The 20,181-nt window shown below is 46.1% G+C and overlaps 1 protein-coding gene across 1 annotated transcript; it reads left to right on the top strand.

Moving 5' to 3' along the window:
- The first annotated feature begins 109 nt into the window (after window positions 1–109).
- On the top strand, window positions 110–16,375 carry LOC115501789 (alanyl-tRNA editing protein Aarsd1-like). Its single transcript, XM_030296989.1, is given in 20 exon segments — window positions 110–333; window positions 709–819; window positions 926–992; window positions 1,098–1,196; window positions 2,942–3,031; window positions 3,703–3,758; window positions 7,821–7,927; window positions 7,930–7,952; window positions 9,955–10,114; window positions 10,796–10,853; window positions 11,283–11,374; window positions 11,377–11,438; window positions 11,533–11,575; window positions 11,578–11,648; window positions 11,872–12,002; window positions 12,581–12,647; window positions 12,790–12,884; window positions 13,339–13,393; window positions 14,401–14,484; window positions 16,117–16,375. Coding segments are annotated over 20 exon segments (1,626 nt in total). The 5' UTR covers window positions 110–325; the 3' UTR covers window positions 16,264–16,375.
- The last annotated feature ends 3,806 nt before the right edge of the window (window positions 16,376–20,181 follow it).

Here is a 20,181-nt window from a genome sequence, read left to right as displayed (position 1 = left end):
CTGAGCGTTGGAGAAACGAGTGAATGAAGTCAGGAGCAAGTTATTCGGTGTGCACGTTATCTAGTGTGGCTCTTGCCCTGGTCCCCGTGGGTGGGTGGTCTATTCCTAACCTGAACATTTCTGGAGACCCAGAGATGTGAAGGACTGCCGGGATTATACTCTCCAGATCTCTTGGAGTGCAGATCCCTGGCTGTGTGGCAATCCCCCTTCCTCTAAGGCCTTCCCCGACCATATAAGGAGAGGCAGCTGCTGGGGGCGTCCCCAGTATCTAAAGATAGCGGTCTCTGCTTCGGACTCCAAACGCCACCGGGTAGCAGGAGCTGCCATGGCAAGGTGAGTGTTTCCAGTCGCCCTTTTCCCTGGAGATTCCTTGTCCCACCATTTTTTGGGCGCTCTGGCCCTGCGAGGTCCCATGGAAACCCCAGACTTCGGGTCTCTGTAACTTTCGGGTGGTGAGGGAAGTGACCTGAATGTTCTCCATAACTCCCTACCTCTCAACTTTCGCACTCTCGATTCTCCCCAGGTTCACCCTCCCCCTCCTCCCTACTCCCATCACGCCCCTTTCACTTCCTTCTGTCTCACTTAGCTCCACTTTGACAGGGCCATGGCATAAAACGTCCCTAAAATAACCCCCCCCCACACCTTTCCCCAATGCCCCCTGTCTTCCCTCTGCCACCCCTATGAAGCCCCACCGCAACTCCTCTTCAGGCAGCATGCCAGGACGCTGTGGTATGACAGGCCCAAATATGTGTTCATGGAGTTTTGTGTTGAGGGCACCGATGTCCACGTGCTCATCGAAGACCACCGCATTGTGTTCAGGTAATGGCCCTCCTCTCTGGAGGGCCTGGTTTCCAGGAACCTTTCCTTTCTCCTAATGCGCCCATGCTCAGCCTGCCGCTTTTCCTCAGCTGCATTGTCTCCTCAGCTGCAAGAATGCGGATGGAGTGGAGTTGTACAATGAGATTGAGTTCTATGCTAAGGTGAACTCCAAGGTAAGGGTGGGACAGGACAGTAAGGTCTGGATGGAAAGGCTGCTTGGGAAATTGGAGATTCATTCTACACCTCAGATCCTAACAATGAGGCTGTCTATCTGGCAGGACTCCCAGGATAAACGCTCCGGTCGTTCCATCACTTGTTTTGTGAGGAAATGGAAGGAGAAGGTGGCCTGGCCTCGACTCACCAAAGAGGATATCAAAGTAGGTGTGTGGGGAATGGCCTGCTCTTTCTCCTCTGCTCTCTGTGTACCTGGGGACATAGATCTGGGAATCACCCTTGGCTCCTTTCCCACCAACATTCAGTCACTCACAAGGTTACTGACTTCCTAAATATTCTTGAGTCTGTTACTTCGTCTCTTCTAATTCAGGCCTCATCCATCACTGGGTGAGGTTTATTGCATATTTCAGTCCTACCCTCAATCCATCCTTTGTACTGCTCCCAGCATGGCCTATCTAAAACACGCATTTGAACGGTACCTGGCTGGCTCAGTCGGCCCAGCATGCGTCTCTTGATCTCAGGGTTGTGAGTTTGAGGCCCATGTTGGGTATAGAGATTACTTAAAAGTAAAATCTTTGAAAAAAAAAAAAAGAAGAAGAAAATGGAGATTCTGATCACACTGGCCTAAATTCCCAAATGCCAGGGGCACCCGACCGGTCCAGTTGGTAGAGCATGCGACTGTTGATCTTGGGGCTGTGAATTCAAGCCCCATACTGGATGTAGAGAATTACTTCATAAATAAATAAATTCCCAAATGGAGCTTTAAATGGAGCATGTGCACCGCACTTTACTCCTTTTCAGTAGCACCCTCTTTCAGGCATTTGAACTTGTCACTTCTGCTCTTTGGGTTGAATCCAAGGACCACAGCGTGACATATAAGCTATTCCTCCCTTCTGGAGCATCATATCCCATTAGTCTCTGCCCTAAACTTTACATTCTAGCCATAGCAAATGTCCTGCAACTCTTTTGCACACACCAGGCTATTTCTCATTACTTTACCTTTGCTCATGCTGTGCCTTCTTCCTGGAAAGCCATCATCACTACCTGTGCCCACCTAACCCTTGCACATCCTTTAAGTCTCTGCTACTCTAAGAAGCCTGGGCTCCTATAGTTCCTTTCTGTGTTTCCATAATATCCCCTGCGTAAGCCACCACCCTTTCCACGCTGTTATTATTATAATGATTTATTTAAATTTCCCTTCCCCACTTGCTTTGTGATGGCTGGGACTATATGTTAAACATTTTCTTGAATTAATTTTGTTAACATTTATTTATTTTTGAGAGGGAGAGAAAGAGAGAGAATGAGTAGGGGAGGGACAGAGAGAGAGGAAGACAGAGAATCCAAAGCAGGCTCTGCGTTGTCATTGCAGAGCCCAACATGGGGCTCAAACCCACAAACTGTGAGATCGTGACCTGAGCTGACGTCGGACGCTCAGCCAACTGAGCTACCCAGGTGCTCCTCTGTTAAACCTTTTAGAATCACAATGCCAAGCTCAGAGTCTGGCCCATAGTACGTGTTCAATAAATAGCTGTTAAAATAAATGGGTGAGTAACTTCTTTTTTGTTTATAAGAACTTAGAACACCGGCCTCCAAGGGTTATCTCCAACTCCAGGGGATGCAGCTTGTCTGTCTTGCTTGGTTGATTCCTATAGTATTTTATGACACACTTATCTTTCTAGAGGTATTATACCTCTATTCAGTCAGCTTCTGGAGGGCCAAATTTCTATGCTTTTCCATCTCCTACAATGCCTGGCATTGTGCTTCACACTTAGTAGATTCCTGGCAAATCTTTGCGGTTGATGATGATGGCATCCTGGAAAGGGGCTAGTCAAAGAGGTGCTGTGGGGAAGGAAGACTGTACCCCCAATGGCCTTCTTTGCCCTAAGCATGCCCCTGTGCACAGGCCATGTTCTTCTGTGCACTTGTGATGCTCTGTACTTTCCTCTTGCAGGTGTGGTTGTCTGTGGACTTTGATAACTGGAGAGACTGGGAGGGGGATGAAGAGGTGGAGCTGGCTCAGGTGGAACACTATGCAGAGGTAATGCCATTTTCTGCCCATCTTGATCATTCTCTGTGTCTCTGCTCATACGGAGGACTGTCATCAGGGCTAGACAGAGATAGATGAGCTTGTCTCATTCGTGCTCATATTGTTTACATATTTTGTGTGATGTTTATTTAGGAGGGATGGGAGAAATGAATATTAGTGAAACTGTACACTTGGATTCATGCATTAGTCACAGAATTCTGAAAAAGTTTGGCAAAGCCTTTACCAACTTTTCTGTCATTCTGTCATTCTATTTTCTGTGTGTGTGTGTGTGTGTGTGTGTGTGTGTGTGTGTGTGTGTGTTTCCTGAGCCAGACAACTTCATGGGAAGCTCAAACTGAGCAGTATAAAAATTTACATCATAAAACAAATAAATTGCGCCCTGCCATATATTATTTGGTTTTAGAATTTCAGCTACTATTTATTCAAGTTGCCAAAATACTAACAGACTGTAACCTGCATTAGTAAGAAGGATGCTGTGTGTGTGTTTCAACATCCTTTTAAAAAGGGGATCGATTTACTTTTCTCCAGTTCATTCCAGTGATGTGTTAGGGGCTGTACAGATAAGGCAGTTGCCTGGCTGGGACCATTCTCCTGTGGTCCATCAACATACAGGGTGCTCTTCCCTTGCCCTTCTTTTCCTTTGTAATCATTTTTTCTACTAGCTTTTGAAGAAGGTCAGCGTCAAGAGACCTCCCTGGCATGGATGACCTGGATGTGAGTAAAGCCTGCCTTTCAACCCTTTGGTTTCCTTTTAGCCCTAAAAAATAAGATACTAGAAAGCTTTGTTATGGTCCTTGGCACACCATAGTTTTCTCAGTGCATGTCAGCCAAATTTGAATTTGACACAGGAGGTTGAATATTCTTCTCTAGGCTGTAGAAAACCCCAGCAAGACCCTCCCCCTCCCATCTCCCCTCTACTTCTCTATCCTAGAGCAGACCTGGCCCTGTTGACTGCATTCACAGTTGTAAGGAGCAGTGGCCTGAATTGAAATTCTGAAACCATGTGATGGTTGACACAGTGTTGTTAATTGAGTGCCAGTGGTTTATTTTATTTTGAAAGTATAAATCCTTCTGTTAGCCTACCAGGAAGTGGTATGATTTAGAAAATCACAAAAGAAAACTTGGTGAGCGGGGGAGGAGTAGAGTTTGTGAACACAAATGTTCACTCTTTGCAGATTCTACGGGCGCTTTTGTCTTTTTTTCTTTCCCTAGGATGATTCTGACAGTGCTGATGCAACAAGTAATTAACTTCTGTGACGGCAGAGCTGGGGAGGAAGCTGGGGCATCTTCCAGTCGCTCTGAAAAGCTAGGGCTGGGGTCTTTGCCAGCTCTTAGCTCTGGGGTCTCCAGGATCTCTGAACTTTCCTAGAAACCTTTTTACATGTCCTTTTATGTTTTATTTCTTTTTTCCTAGGCACTTGAGTATGGCTCCATCAGATGGCAGGATAGGAGAGTAGACTGGGGGGCTCCTGACTTCCTACCAATTGGCTGTAATCTTTGTGCTTGGGCCACTCATCAGGGCTCTCTTGAGTATTCGAGCATGTGTTGTGGTAGAGCAAAAGCCAAAGAAGCAGTTTATAGATTATAATAAATCTGTAAGAACAATTCTCTGTCTCCTTTCTTCTTGCACTTTCCTGGAGGCAAGCCTCTTCTACCTTTATTGTTCCTCTCAAGGGGGGGTGGGTGTTGCAGATCCTGGTCCTCACTGTTGAGATTGGAAACAGAAAGATCTTGGGAGTAGGCTTGTGACCTACATGGGACTTCCCCATGCCTAGATCAATGCTTATTCTCAGACCAGACACCAGCCTTCTCTATACCCCTAGAACCATGTAAATTCTGCCACCCCTAGAACTAGCCAGAAACCCACCTCAGCTTCCTGCATAATCCAGAAATTTCTTTGCACTTTAACAGCTAATTGTTACATTAGTTAATGCCTATATCTGTTTGCTCTTCCATCCATTATCTACCCCATTCATCCACAACATTTTTTGAGTGCCTAATGTGTACTTAAACTGTGACTTAGAAAAATGCCGTACCCACACTTTGCCCTTGAACTCATGGTAAAGTACTGAGATTTGTTTAAAAAATTAAACTTCAAAAGTTTATGTCAATCATATATAGATACAGTTTAAAAATTAAATAGTATAGAAGGGTATAAAATTTAAAGTTGAATTTGTACTCCTTTAAGAGAGGTACTACTGTTAATAGTTTCTCTGATAAATTGATATATCTATATGTATATACACTGTACACATAACTTGCATTATACTTATAGCTTAGTAATCATATTGTATTATCTAGTTAGCTGATATATAAACAATACATATGAAACAAAACATGCAGTTACTTACATATAGGATAATATATATTAAATCTTGGGGCGCCTGGGTGGCTCAGTTGGTTAAGCAACTGACTTCCGCTCAGGTCACGATCTCACGGTTCGTGGGTTCAAGCCCCACATCGTGCCGACAGCTCAGAGCCTGGAGCCTGCTTTGGATTCTGTGTCTCCCTCTCTCTCTGCCCCTCCCCCACTTGTGCTCTGTCTTTCTCTCTCTCTCAAAAATATAGGGGCGCCTGGGTGGCGCAGTCGGTTAGGCGTCCGACTTCAGCCAGGTCACGATCTCAAGGTCCGGGAGTTCGAGCCCCGCGTCAGGCTCTGGGCTGATGGCTCAGAGCCTGGAGCCTGTTTCCGATTCTGTGTCTCCCTCTCTCTCTGCCCCTCCCCATTCATGCTCTGTCTCTCTCTGTCCCAAAAATAAATAAACGTTGAAAAAAAAATTAAAAAAAAATATACAATTTTTTTTTAAAACTTAATAGACCTATAAGCAAATGCAGTGTGTGTACACAATTGAAATCATACTATGTACATTTAAACCCTGCTTGTTTAAACTTAAATATATTGGGGTTTCCAAGTTGGTGTATAGATCTAACTCTTTTCATGGCTACATGGTATTCAACTAAATATACTTTCCACAATGTAACTGATTCCTCACTGAGGGACATTTAGGTTGTTGTTAGTCTTTTTCAGTTTTCAAACAATGCTGCAAAAGGATTCAAAAATAGATCTTTATATGTTTGGCAAGAATATCTGTAGGGTAAATTCCTAGAAGTGGAATTGCTAGGTCAAATAGTAGTACATTTAAACGTTTTGATAGCTGTTGCCCAAGTTGCTCTTAGCTAAACTGGACCCATTCCTGCTCCCACCAACAGAGTGGCCCGTTCTTCAAAACCTTTAGATACTCACAAAGATAAAAATTGTACTTGACTTAATTTACTTTTAATTATAAGATTGTTCATGGTTTATTTTTATTAGTGATTGGTATTTCTTTTAAGGTGCTCTGTCCATACCTTTTGCCCATTTTGCTATTGACATTACTTCTTAAGCTTTTTAAAAAGTCTGATAATACAAAGTTGTACTTGTATCATGCTGTACAATTTACTAAGTCTTTATATATTATCTTAATAAAAAATTTGAACCTCATATCAACCTTATAATTAGGTTTCTTCATAGGTGATTGAACGGTAACAATACGTGGCAGAGTTGGGACTTGAACTTCTATAGCATATGTCCCTCCCTTATCCACAATTCTGAAAACGAGAAAAAATCTGAAAACCCACTTAAAAAAATTGACAGCAAAACTCATTTGACAGCAAAACCTGACCTAAAATGATGTGAAGCTATTTATAGTATTCGTTTATTCTATTTAGTGCATTTATTTCTCAGCATAAATATTATGCTTTGGATGACATGTGTGTTGCTCCAGAATTCCAAATGGAACACATGGGGTTCATAACACATACATACATTACATAAAAACACATGGTGGGTATGCTCTGCATTACTGCCTAAAATCTGAAAAAATCCTAAATTCTGATACACCTGGCGTCTTCAAGCTTTTTATTATTTGATTTAAGAAAGCAGGAAGTTAATTCTAACATTTAATCTGTTTAACGTTTTAAGGCGCTGATTACAGTTTGTTAATTTCTTTTGGCCTTTCTTTTCTACCCTGTCCAGTTAGGTAACACTAGTCACATGTGGTATTGAGTGCGTGATTATTGAGTACCGAGATGTGGCTAGTACAAGCTGAGATGTGCTATAAGCATAAATACACATCAGCTTTTGAAAATTTTGTGCAGAAAAAAAATCTCACTTAATTTTACACTGACATAATATTCTGACAAATGACATAATATTCTGGATCTGTTGGTTTCAATGAAACATTAGCGTATATGGCTTGCACTAATTTCTACTGGGCAGCAGTGCCCTGTATCCATGTCAGTACCCGCCGCCCCAACCTCGTTTCCCCAGCCGAGACTGCGGGAGGCTGAACTAAGTGCCTTGACAAGTCCCGGCCGAGCGCAGTTTATTTGTTTTCAGGTCCTTTCCAAAGTCTTCAAACAGTTGCTAGGCGCCCCGGAACGTCTGCAAATCGCGTTTTCGGTAAATTTGTCCAAGCCACACCCCGTCCCTTGTCCTCGTGCTTCTGCGCGGAGACGCGCTCTCAGTGAAGATTGTCCCGCACGGCTCTCCTTCCGCCCGCGGGCTGTCCAGTGTGCGAGGGTTCCGCGTCTCTCCGCGTCGGGAGACAGCGGCGATGGCGTTCCGGTGTCAGCGGGAAGCTATGCCCGCGAGGTGCGGCGGCTGGGCGAGGCACCTGCAGCTGCCGGGCGGATGGGGTGGTGCGGGAAGATGGAGCCGCGTGCAGGGGCGCGGGGAGAGACTCAGTACCGGTGTCTTGAGGGCTGGGGTTCGCCTTATTCTGTGTCCCTCTCTGTGCAGTTCACACACCACCGTGGTCTCCTGCCGTCCCGCGGAGCTACAGACCGAAGGAAGCAACGGCAAGAAGGAAGTGCTGAGTGGCTTCCAAGTAGTGCTGGAAGACACGCTGCTTTTCCCGAGGGCGGGGGACAGGTACCAGGCCCGCGCCTCACCCCGACCCGCTCCCAGGAAGCCCCTCATTCCTTTCTGCTCAGGAAATGCCCTCTTGCTCCTCTGCCCCAGCCGTGATGAATACAGATGGAAGTTAGTTCAATTCAGCTCGTTTGTTCATTCAACAGATACTTACCAATGCATACTTAATGGGTCATAACATATCCTGGGTACTTACTCCAGGTTCTGAGGATAAGGGGTGAACAAGACAGTATCTCTACATACAGAGAATATTATCGGAGAAGACAGACAAATGGTGAATAGATAAAATAGAGGGCTTGGTTTGGTAAGTGCTCTAAAGAAAATTAAAGCTTGAGAGAAAGACAGTCATGGGATGTTCTCCTAAGTAGGGGGGAAGTTATTCAGTACAGACCTAAGTGAAGGGAGTGGGTAAACCATTGCAGTTACCTAATGGTGTTTGTGGGAAAGGAGCAAGTATTCCAGGCAGCGAGAAGACAAGTGCAAAGGAATTAGGAATTAGCTTAGGGTGTTTGACAGGGACTGGAAATGCTCCCTTGAGGGAGCACAACAGAGGACAGGCTTATTTGTGCTGTGATGGGATAGGGACAAGGTCCAACATGAACTGGAGAAAGGAGAGTAATAACAGCAAAAAGGTGGGCATTATGGGAGAGGCTTTTTTCCAGCAGGGATAATAGCACAGACAAAGCAGGGAAGGCTGAAGGAATCCGACAAGTCTAGTTAAAGGCAAGTAGTCTAATATAGTGGAGCCTATGGGTGTGTTGATGACAGGCTGGAGGTGACCTTGGAAAGGTCAGTTGGGGTCAGTTCAGAGGAACTTGAAGGATGTGTTAAGGTGTGTGGACTTCATCCAAGAAGCTGTGGTGACAAAGACTTAGGCAAAGAAGTGAAACGAGAGAACATGGTCAGTAAACTTGATAGCGAGAAAGTTCCAATTTCATATCAGCGTCATTATTACAGGGGTTTTTGCTGAAGGAAGACTGTAACCTCAGGCAACTATAGAAAGACTCATTGTATCGTTTCTTCCCTAATTCCTTGAGACTATTAGGTCTTTTTCCTGTGAACTCTCTAGAACGGTGTACTTTTTTATAGCGGTTGTAGATCATATGCAGTGACCTGTGTGGTGTCTGTATTTTTTTTCCAGACGCTTAAGATCCATGAGGGGCTTTGTTTGTTTATATTGTATTCTGGGGTCATGGCCAGATCTTGTAAGCAGGTGGCACTAGATATTTTTTTAAGTGAATGAATGTTTTTGTTCTTTATTATTATTTTTTTTTTTTAAATTTTTTTTTCAACGTTTATTTTTATTTTTCGGACAGAGAGAGACAGAGCATGAACGGGGGAGGGGCAGAGAGAGAGGGAGACACAGAATCGGAAACAGGCTCCAGGCTCTGAGCCATCAGCCCAGAGCCTGACGCGGGGCTCGAACTCCCGGACCTTGAGATCGTGACCTGGCTGAAGTCGGACGCTTAACCGACTGCGCCACCCAGGCGCCCCTGTTCTTTATTTTTTTTAAGTAATCTCTACACCCAACATGGAGCTTGAACTCATGACCTGGAGATCAAGAGTCGCATGCTCCACTGACTGATCCAGCCAGGCGTCCTTAAAATGAGTGAATTTTTGTATCTAATTCTAGTAAGAGTGCAGAGGATGGAAAGAAAATCAAACCATTTTAGAAACTCTTGGAAGATAAGAATCTAAAGGCAGTGAGAGTGACGATTACATTTCTTTGGGTTTTACTAAAATCTTTGTTTTCGTAGTTATAATCTCTGTTTTAAGTCTGCTGTTTTGTTCTCAAGAACAAAATATATGGGTGTTCAGAGTGAAGAGAATAGAATCCCCTCACAGAACAAAGTGGACCACCTCACCGGACAGTGCTTCTTGTCCCTTAGGGAATCTCAGATTCTGGGTGTGTTCCTTACATACATTCCCTAGAGGGTCTTTGTATCCAGGAGTTAAGGTGAGCTCTGTCTCCCACCGCTGATTAGTTTACTTCTTTCCCCAGCCTGATGACCACGGTACGATCAATGACATCTCTGTGTTGCGAGTGACCCGCCGCGGGGCTCAGGCTGATCATTTCACACAGACAGCCCTGGCCCCAGGGACTGCGGTCCAGGTCCGGGTGGACTGGGAGCGAAGGTTTGACCACATGCAGCAGCATTCAGGTAGGCGGGCGGCCTGGGGATCTGCAGGAGGGGCTGTTGCCATGGATGGGAATGCCATAATGATTGGGACATCTTTGGGTTCTCTGGGGGTTACCTTTTGGAAGGACAGATGTAATCAGAATCAGCTCCATTTCAGACAGTAGTGATAAATGTTATAACAATGTGAACAATTAAAGTAAAAGTATTAGAATAACCTCTGGATTTGAGTTTTACCAACCTCCCACTTTTGGCTTTACCTGGATATCCTAGGCTCTTTAAATTCAATGTGTTCAAAATGGACTTAAATAGGCATTTCCTCCCCCAGACCAGGTGTTCGTGAACATCCACCTGGTTGCTCAAATCCTGAAAGTCAGTGCAGACACCTCTTGGGGAGAGCCAACCACTGAGTCCTGGCAGTTTATCTTCTGAACATCTCTCCACTTCCTTCCACTGTTAGCACAGTCATCCTGGTCCCAGCTCTCATTGTCTTTCCCCCAGACGCCTGATAGAGGTCATTTGTGAAACGGCATCATAGAGCTTTTTGCAGGGTTCTCGTGAGGATTTTCAGTAAAATATCTGATAAGAGTATTATTAGCCAGTACCCGGCAGGTCTTCCACGGGGAGAATCTCTGTGATGATATTAGGGAACATGTGGCTGGCTGCACTTCTGACTCTACCCTGTCTCTTGCTCTCTCCGCTCAGGGCAGCATCTCATCACAGCAGTTGCTGACCATCTGTTTGGGTTGAAGACCACATCCTGGTGAGCAGGGGACCTAAGACTAACCATAGGTTGCAGGTCCCAGACTGGCAGCTCCTCTCCCAGTCAGTAATGGGTCGGGGTAGGAGGATAAAAGAAAGGATAGGGTTCAAAATCTGCTGTGTTCTCCTGTTCCCCTTAGGGTGGGGGTGGTGGGTGACCTTGTGTGTCTCAGGGGAAGCATGAGGATGTGAGAAGGAAAGAACATGGAGTTTGGAGCCCAGAGAGCCAGGGGGTGAATTCTGGCTGCATGATCTTGATCACGTTCCTTCCTACTCCTCACCCATGAAAAAGGAAATGACTGACAGTCTCTACCTTGGAGGGTTTTTGTGAGGATTAAATAAGATAATTTATGTGGACATTCTTTGTAGACTTTGTTATATTCTTACTGTCATCATCAGCACCCTGTGACTGCCGCACTTCTTCTGGCAGGGAGTTAGGGCGGCTCCGGAGTGTGATTGAGCTGGACAGCCCCTCTGTGACTGCAGAGCAGGTGGCTGCCATTGAGCAGAGCGTCAATGAAAAAACAGAGACCGCCTGCCTGTGAATGTGCGAGAGCTGAGCCTGGATGACCCTGAGGTGGAGCAGGTGAGATGAGAGCCAGTGCGGCAGCGTCTGTAGAATGGCCCTCCAAGGCCCGTCATCAAAATTCAGACAGCCCTTCTCCCTCTGCTGGTTCCAGTGTGAGGGCAGGGGTTTGCCCGACGATCATGCTGGGCCCGTTCGATTGTTACCATCGAGAGCATTGATTCCAACATGTGCTGTGGGACCCATGTGAGCAATCTCAGTGACCTTCAGGTGGGTAAAGAAGGGCTCTTGAGTGGTTGGGAGAGAGGGTGTTAGGGAAGTGGGGATCACGAGAGGGCTGAGAGCGATCGAGGGGGACAGCTGAGGAGGCCCGGCTGAAGTCACTCCTTCAGTGCTTCCCAGCTGGGGCACAGGTCTAGGGATCTCCTCCCCTCGGCTCTGGCACCCGCTTCAGTTTATACCTGTGCTTGTGTTACTCCCTTGCCTCATGTAGGTCATTAAAATTCTGGGCACCGAGAAGGGGAAAAAGAACAAAACCAACCTGGCATTTCTGGCTGGGAACCGGGTGGCTGAAGTGATGGAGAGAAGCCACGGAACTGAAAAAGCACTGACCACGCTGCTTAAGTATGCCCCCTGCTGCCCCATGTCTCAGGTCCTGGCCACCCCAAGTTCAGCTCCTACTGTGGGGTAGACAGTTCCTCTCTTTATCTCGGGGCGGACGGGGTTGGGGGTAAGATGCAATCATAAGTGATGAAGCACTTTGGATGGTAAGTCAGACCCACGTAAAATGATTTATTCCTTTATATCTTCTTCGTCAGTTGCTTAGACGGCCTCCTTGGAAGGTCCCCAGGTCCCCATCTGGAGGGAGACTATCAAGAAGGGCATCATGGTGGGGCACCTGGGTGGTTCAGTCGGTTAGGTGTCTGACGTCAGCTCAGGTCATGATCTCATGGACTGTGAGTTCGAGCCCCGCGTCAGGCTCTGTGCTGACAGCTCAGAGCTTGGAGCCTGCTTCGGATTCTGTGTCTCCCTTTCTGTCTGCCCCTTCCCTGCTCACATTCTCTGTCCTCTGTCTCTCTCTCAGAAATAAGTAACGTTAAAAAAATTTTTTTTTTTTAAGAAAGAAGGGCATCATGGATATACACCTCATCCCAAAGCAGTTTGGGAAGCCGGGCAGGTGACCACACACCTTTCTCTTGCAGGTGTGGAGCAGAGGATCACGTGGAAGCAGTGAAGAAGCTACAGAACTCTACCAAGCTCTTGCAGAAGGTGATTTATTCCATCGAGGTTGGAGAGGGCCTCACCAGTTGTGTAGTTCATCAGAGCCAGCGTGAGGGGGAATGAAGTGGGGCGAAGATGGTGAGCTCCCCTGTTACTCCTTCTGTCTGTTGAGTTCTGGCATCTGTTGCAGAACAACCTGAATCTGCTCAGAGACCTGGCCGTGCACAATTGCCCACAGCCTGCGGGAACAGCCCGGGACTGGGGAGGTGTGGTCACGTTACATAGGTGAGACACAGGGTATGGGGCTGCTGGCCTTGGGGCTCAGCCTCTCCCCTGGTGCAGTGCCTAGTGGGAGGTGGGTCACTCACTGCTTTCTCAGGCTGAGCAGACCTGAGGGGATGTGTTACCTTCCAGATTTCCTGGGTTCTATAAGAGCATCTTCATAGTAACACTGTAACTTTCATCACCACCTTCCTCACCTCCTTCACCATCTAACAGATGTCTCCTTACCTGACCGATCTTGTTGAAGGGAGACAGAAATAAATACAAAGCATGCTATAAACTGCCGAGAAGGACATGTTGCTGGCTCTCAGCCAGCACTCTCTGTCTTTGCTGAGAGAGTCTGGGACTTTGCACAGACAGCTGCTGCAAGGCCAGCCTTATGAGGAGGAGAGGGGCTTCCTGCAGTTTCCCATCTCCTGCTCCAAGCTGGATCTGACGTCTGTGTCCTTTGTTGTAGGAAGGAGGGGGATTCTGAGTTCATGAATATCATTGCCAATGAGATTGGGTCAGAGGTAAGAGGAGCATGAGATTCTTGATCTCTCCTGGGTAGAGACCTAAGTGAGGGGCATTAGTTTAGCTGAAGTCCCTCCCGTGAATGCATGAAGAGTAGGGAATTGAAATTTATTCAGTACTGTTTTTTTTTGTTTTTTTTTTTAGCACTAGCTGTGAGATCTGTGATAGTGACCTCTCTGGGGCTGCAATATTTACCAGCTTCTGAGTTCCTTTTATCAGAGCTGAAACTCTTCCAAGCCACCCACATTTATATGTGCCAAGGGCCTGGTTTTAGAAGTGATGGGGCTGGCTAGGCCCTTTGGAGGCCATCCTTTCCATTTTCCTTCTCCTCTGGCTTCCGATGCCATCCTGGTAGTCTGCAACTTCATGATTTCCAGGTCTCTCTTTGCATTTACCTCCAAAACACTCTTTGGGGTACCTGCCCCGGGCCAAACAGTGTACATGTCTCTTTTTATAGTCCTGTGTAAAGTATACTGATTCTCAAGGAGCTCACTCTCCAGTCTGGGAGGCAAATGTACTGTATGGTGACATTTCTAATTTCGGGTGGTGAATGCTGCAAGTGAACAACATGTTACGTGAAAGAGTGGGGAGCCCCCCAGGGGAGGGGCCTGCAGAACCTGCCTAGGGTCGTCAGATGAGGAAGCAAAGGAGACAGGCAGAGGGAGACAGGCAGCTTTAGGCAGTGGCAGGCGCAGGCTGTGTGAGGAAAGCGGTGGCAGGCTGCAAAAGTTGATGGGAGTCAGGTCACAAAAGGCATTTAGTGCCTGGCCATGGTCAGCAGCCTTCTGCCTTCTTCTTAATGTTTAACCTAAGTTCCTATAGTCATTCTCAAAAAAGTTTCTTGGCCCTGGTGGGCCAGAGCATAGGGGGCTGCATTATCTCTCATCAGGAACATCACTCATGGTTAAGGGCAAAAGTTCTGATCTTGAGAGTGAGGAGAGGGCAGCATTTAGGGGGATTGACCCTACTTCTCAAGTATCAGGACTTCTCTTATCTTACCTCCTAGGAGACCCTCCTGTTCTTAACTGTGGGTGATGAGAAAGGTGCTGGGCTCTTCTTACTGGCAGGGCCAGCTGAAGCCGTGGAAACCTGGGCCCAGGTAATCTGTGGACTGTCTGCACTAACCTGCTAGTAGAGCCCTTGACCCACAAAGAGGGCCACCACATCTGTGATCTCATTTTGATTCACATCACAGGCATATGAGGTGGGCTGAGCAGGAACAATTATCACCACAGTCATTCCTAATTTTACAGACGAGGGACTACATATCATGTGCCTGAGATCTCACAGTTGGTAGAACTGAGACTCAAACCTAGGTCTTTTTTGCTCCAAATCTCCTATGCTTTTCTGTTTTTTCTTTTAGAAATTGAGATAACATAAAAGACGCACGAATTCAGGTGCTATATTATCACTAGGCCAATAAAACAGGTGACTAAGGCACCAGCAAAGCAGAGACACAGACAACTATTCTGGAGAAGAGATTAGGATTTTAAGACTAAATAAAAATCAGCATTGATGTAATTCTCATGGGAAAATTAGAACTTTGTTGAATTTCTTTACCCTCATTGCTTATATTTTCTTACTTTGTTTTTCAATGTTTAAAAAAAAAACATTACTTATTTTCAGAGAGAGCAAGCATGGCACTTGAGCGGGGGAGGGGCAGGGAGGGGGAGAGAGAGAATCCCAAGCAGGCTCTGTGCAGTGAGTGCAGAGCCCGACTTGGGGCTCGATCTCACCAACTGTGAGATCATGACCTTAGCCAAAATCAAGAGTCTAGGACACTTAACCAACTGAGCCACCCAGGTGCCCCTGTATTTTCTCACTTTAAATTAGATACAGAGTGTAGTATCCCCTGTTCTTTCTGGTGTTTAGGGTTTCAAAGTCCTGATTGGCTCTGATGAGTTTTCAAAGGAAAACATAAGCAATTAAAGCAGAGGTTCCTGACAGGCAGCCAGATGTGGCCTACAGATTAGTTTGGGCTGTTTACTATTTTTAAATTTTTTATTTTATTTTTTTTAAGTAGGCTCCATGCCCAGCATGGAGCCCAGCACAGGCCAGGAGCTCGGGGCCCTGAGGTCCGGACCTGAGCTGAGATCAAGAGTCAGACGCTTAAACCGACTGAGCCACTCAGGCACCTTATTTTAAAATTTCAAAGTTAGTTGTTACATTTAAAACTAGGAGATTTATACATAAAAATGTAGAGTTCTAGCATTTCTCAAAAAGGAAAGGAAAGGCATGCTCTGGCAACACTGGGCCACATGGCAATAGCTGTGAGGAACTGGGTGGTGACTGCCTGCTTCAGACAGGACAGGCTTGTCCCTCTGTCCACATTCCCCTCCCTTCTCTCTCACCCTCCCAGCTTGCTTCACTGCTGCTCTCCCCACAGACTTTTGTCACAGCCCCTTACCCCTAGTGGACACTCCCAGGAGTGTTGCCATAATTTATCTAGCCTCCCATTTCTAGACTCTTCTGTTGTATCCAGTTATTCACGGCTTTTAAAAAAATATGTAGAACAACAAATACTAGTTCGTTTTTTGTTCCCCAAGTTCTTCACTTTTACAATAAACATGGTCCATATATCTGCATATGTGCAAGTATTTTTAAGAAGGGTTTCTAGAAGCCATCTTCCTTTCCCCTCGGCCCTGGCTGTGGGGAAGGACTCTGAGCTGCCCTTGGTTTTTCTGTGGCCTTTCCCTTGAAGACTTCCTGCCTGAATGTCTCTCTGCTCCCCAGGGTGGCTGAGGTCCTGGAAGGCAAAGGGGCCGGGAAGAAAGGCCGCTTCCAGGGCAAGGCCACCAAGATGAGCCGGCGGGCAGAGGTGCAGGCGCTTCTCCAGGACTACATCAGCACTCAGAGTGCTGAGGAGTGAGGATCTGGACACTTCCCTGGGGCTCCTGCTGTTGAGAACGGGCCTCCTGTGACCACAGAGTCTCTTGGACAATAAAATAGCTTGACTTGGAATGGTTATGGTACCACATGCATATGACTGATTTATTCAGTATTCTCTGGTGTGTTTACGCGATGAGTATCTGTGAATAAACAGCTTTCTAATTTGGCCCCTGTTAGTCATAACCTCCACAAGGGAGCATTATGTTGAGGAAGTGTACTAATTTCTCTAAAGAGCAGCTGCAACCTTTCTTCCTGTGGAAATGTGACTGTCTAGGGGAGGGCGAGTCAGTCTGGAGGTTCAACCTAGGGCTTAGATTCAATCATATCTCCTCGTTTTCTTTTTTTTTTTTCCTTATTTTCCTATTCCTGTGTTTTAGAACTAAAAAGTATCAATGACTTTGCAAATAGGTCAAGAGGCCACACAAATATAGTAGAAAGATGCTCTAAGTGTGTTACTGAGACAGAAAAGAGATAGAAAAAGGTATCCCGGAAGACTAACCCAAAGAGAGCTTGTGTCACATTATTATTATTTTAATGTTTATGGATTTTGAGAGAGATCCCAAGCAGGTTCCTCACTGTCAGCACAAAGCCCGTCGTGGGGCTCAATTCCACTAACTGCGAGATCAGGACCTGAGCCGAAATCAAGAGTCGGACGCTTAACTGACTGAGCCATCCAGGCACCCCTGGTGTCATATTATTGAGACTTTCAGAATCACTGTTAGAGATCAAGAGGGATACGTAATGATAAAAGGAAGACAAAGTATTCTAAATTTGCATCTAATAACGGCCTCAAAATATGTAAAGCAGAAGTTGACAGCTAAAAGAAGAAACACAAATCCATGCTTGGTGGAGGATTTAAACCAATCTTTCAGCAACTGTTAGGACAAGAGGAAGTATCTCGAAGTTAAGAACAAAGACATTGGAGTTCATAGACCCGAGTAGAAGTCCTGGCTTTGTGCACCCATGGGTGGTAAAACCAGAAAAAAAGAAAGTGATTATTTTATTTATTTTTAAACTTAATGTTTGTTTATTTTTGAGGGAGAGGGACACAGTGTGAGCAGGGGAGGGGCAGAGAGAGAGGGAGACACAGAATCTGAAGCAGGCTCCAGGCTCTGAGCTGTCAGCACAGAGCCTGACGATGGGGGACTCAAACTCACGAGCTGTAGGATCATGACCTGAGCCAAAGTCAGACACTCAACCGACTGAACCACCCAGGCGCCCCAGAGATCCATTTTTTTTTTTAATGTTTTTTATTTTTGAGGGAGAGAGTGCAAGTGAGGGAGGGACACAGAGAGGGAGACAGAATCCAAAGCAGGCTCCAGGCTCTGAGCTGTCAGCACAGAGACCTACACAGGGTTTGAATCCGCAGAATTCGAGATCATGACCTGAGCCAAAGTCGGACATTTAACTGGCTAAGCCACACAGGTGCCCCAACAGAGACCCATTTCAATTTTATTTCGTGTGTGTGTGAGATCTCCCTTTGTCCTCTGTTTCTGCTTCATCAGGGTGTGATACGAGAGCAGTGGACTGGAGGCCAACCTTGATTGCCATCGCTCATGTGCGTTCTGCTCACAAGGACCCAAGATAACCATATAATTTATTACCCAAACTCAGATACCTCAAAGGGTGAAGGGGGTGCTCCACACGTGACACTAGAACCACAGTCGCAAACCAGGATGGTCTCCCTGCTGAGACTCTCCCTGAGCTTTAGTTTCTTGACTTCAAAATAGGGATGTGAACACAGCACCTAAGAAAGAAGGAACTTCTTGAAATATGAAAAATACAGGGTCGATTGTCATTTGTGAGGTTCACCCAAAAATGAAGCAGAATGAGTTTAATCATTTATTAGAGTAACATTAAATGAGCACAAGCAGAACAATAGGTATTTTATTAATCACAAAATGTGATAGAGTTTAATGTACACATACACACATAGATTATATATTCAGGAACATTGTTGTAACCCACTTTTACAGCATAGAAATCATGAGAAGGGGCTCCTTCCTCTTAAGTTTTATGACTTAAGTGCCCATGAATTGCTGAAGACCTTTGATACTGTGGCTCGCACCAAGGCGAGGGTCTCCCGTGTGCCTGCAGGTGCATGTATAGGTATTGGGTCTGATGTTAGTATGGGAAACAAAAGATGTCAGATAAGAGATGGACACAGAGCAGGAGGCAGACTGAATTTAAGAAGGCAGCGTGCCTAAATGTCCTGAGTGGAAACCAGTGAGTCAGCTAAGCTACGCTAGAATGCCAGGTCTTTTCCTTAAGAACTTAAAGTCCTGGGCCTCACAGGGAAAACAGACGGCTCTACAGGCCCTAATGAAAAACTCTTTTGCATAAAGCTTGCATCTCTGGTTCTTTTCCTGAATTAGATCCAAACTATGACTAAAGCACCTTAGGTGGAGGGCAACCAAGGCTATTCGGGAAAGAGTGACGGAGAAATTTCCCTCTTTTTCCAGAAAGGTCTGCACCTTCTGTGCAGACTACCGCCGGCAGAGAGCCAGACTCTCAACTTTAAGGAACAAGAGCGGGGCCCATGTCCAGAGCAAAGAGGCTCTCGTTGGGACAGACTTCTCTCTCTTTTGCCCTTTCATAAACTCCCTGCAGAAGCAACCTGCAATCAAGGCTTGCTGGTCAATATCCCTGCTAGTCCTCAGATACCAACCTCAAAGCCAAGGTTTTCAGAAATAAGGGAGGAATCAACATTTTCTTCTGTGAACGTTCCCTCCCTTTTCCTTTCATGTCATCTAACTTGTTTTTGTTGTTGTTAACTGGTGCATATGACAAACAACCACAGAATTCATTTGTCCATGTATTCCACAGATACTTACTGAAAAGGTAACGTGTGCCAGAAACTGATGTAAGAACTGGGTCACACTGGTAAATAACAGATGTGGTCACTGTGCTTACGGCATTTACTGCCATGGAGGAGACAGACAGGAAAGAGACGAGCAAATAAATGTAAAATTATACACTCTGTTAAGTCACCAAGGAAAAGAACAGGGCAAAGTAAAACAGGGTAATGTGGGCGAGGGGAGCAGGGAAGGGTCATGGCAGTGACAGGGGAGGCCCGGGGAGAACGTAGGCCCCCATGATCGCCAGCATCCATGGCACCGCAAATAAAGCGGTGTGCCGCTTTAGGCACACAAAACCAGTTTGTTTTGACAACTCTGCTGGTTTCCCTTCCCACCAGATGGCCATTGTTGAGCCCCTTGATAGAAATTCTGGTGCTGGCTCAGTCGGTTGAGTGTCAGACTCCTGATTTCGGCTCAGGTCATGACTGAGCCCCATCCCATGTCTGGCTGCACACTGAACAGGGAGCCTACTTAAGATTCTCTCTCCCTTTCCCTCTGCCCTTCTCCCCTGCTCACGTATGCGTGTTCTCTCTCTCTCTCTCTCTCTCTCTCTGTCTGTCTATAAATAAATAATTAAATTCTAAAAAATAAAAATAAATTGAAAAGAAATTCTGGAGCTGCAAATTGTCCCCTAGCCCCAGAAGGTGACCAGGGTCTTGAAGAGGCTGCTGGATTCATTGCTGAGCCCTCTGTATTTTGGATGCCTTTCACCTGACCGTTATAAGGAGGCAAAAAATAAGACATGAAGCTCGTTTTCCTTCTGCATCCAAATGGACCTCTCCCCATCACTGCTGGGCCATTTTTTCTGACCCCAAGAGGCCACCTTTCTCCCCACTAGCGGAAGCTAAACCCTGTGTTGCACCCTAAGCAGAAAGAGGGTGACAAAGACATCACCATTGAAGGCCTCATGAGCACAGGGAAGGCTCGCTTGATAAAAAAAACTCTGCTGCTGGGGCGCCTGGGTGGCTCAGTCGGTTAAGCGTCCGACTTCAGCTCAGGTCACGATCTCACGGTCCGTGAGTTCGAGCCCCGCGTCGGGC

Source organism: Lynx canadensis, chromosome E1 (genome assembly GCF_007474595.2).
Source record: "Lynx canadensis isolate LIC74 chromosome E1, mLynCan4.pri.v2, whole genome shotgun sequence".
Lineage (NCBI taxonomy): Eukaryota > Metazoa > Chordata > Mammalia > Carnivora > Felidae > Lynx > Lynx canadensis.
Note: the sequence above shows the minus strand (reverse complement) of the source record. Positions and strands in the feature narration are given on the sequence as shown.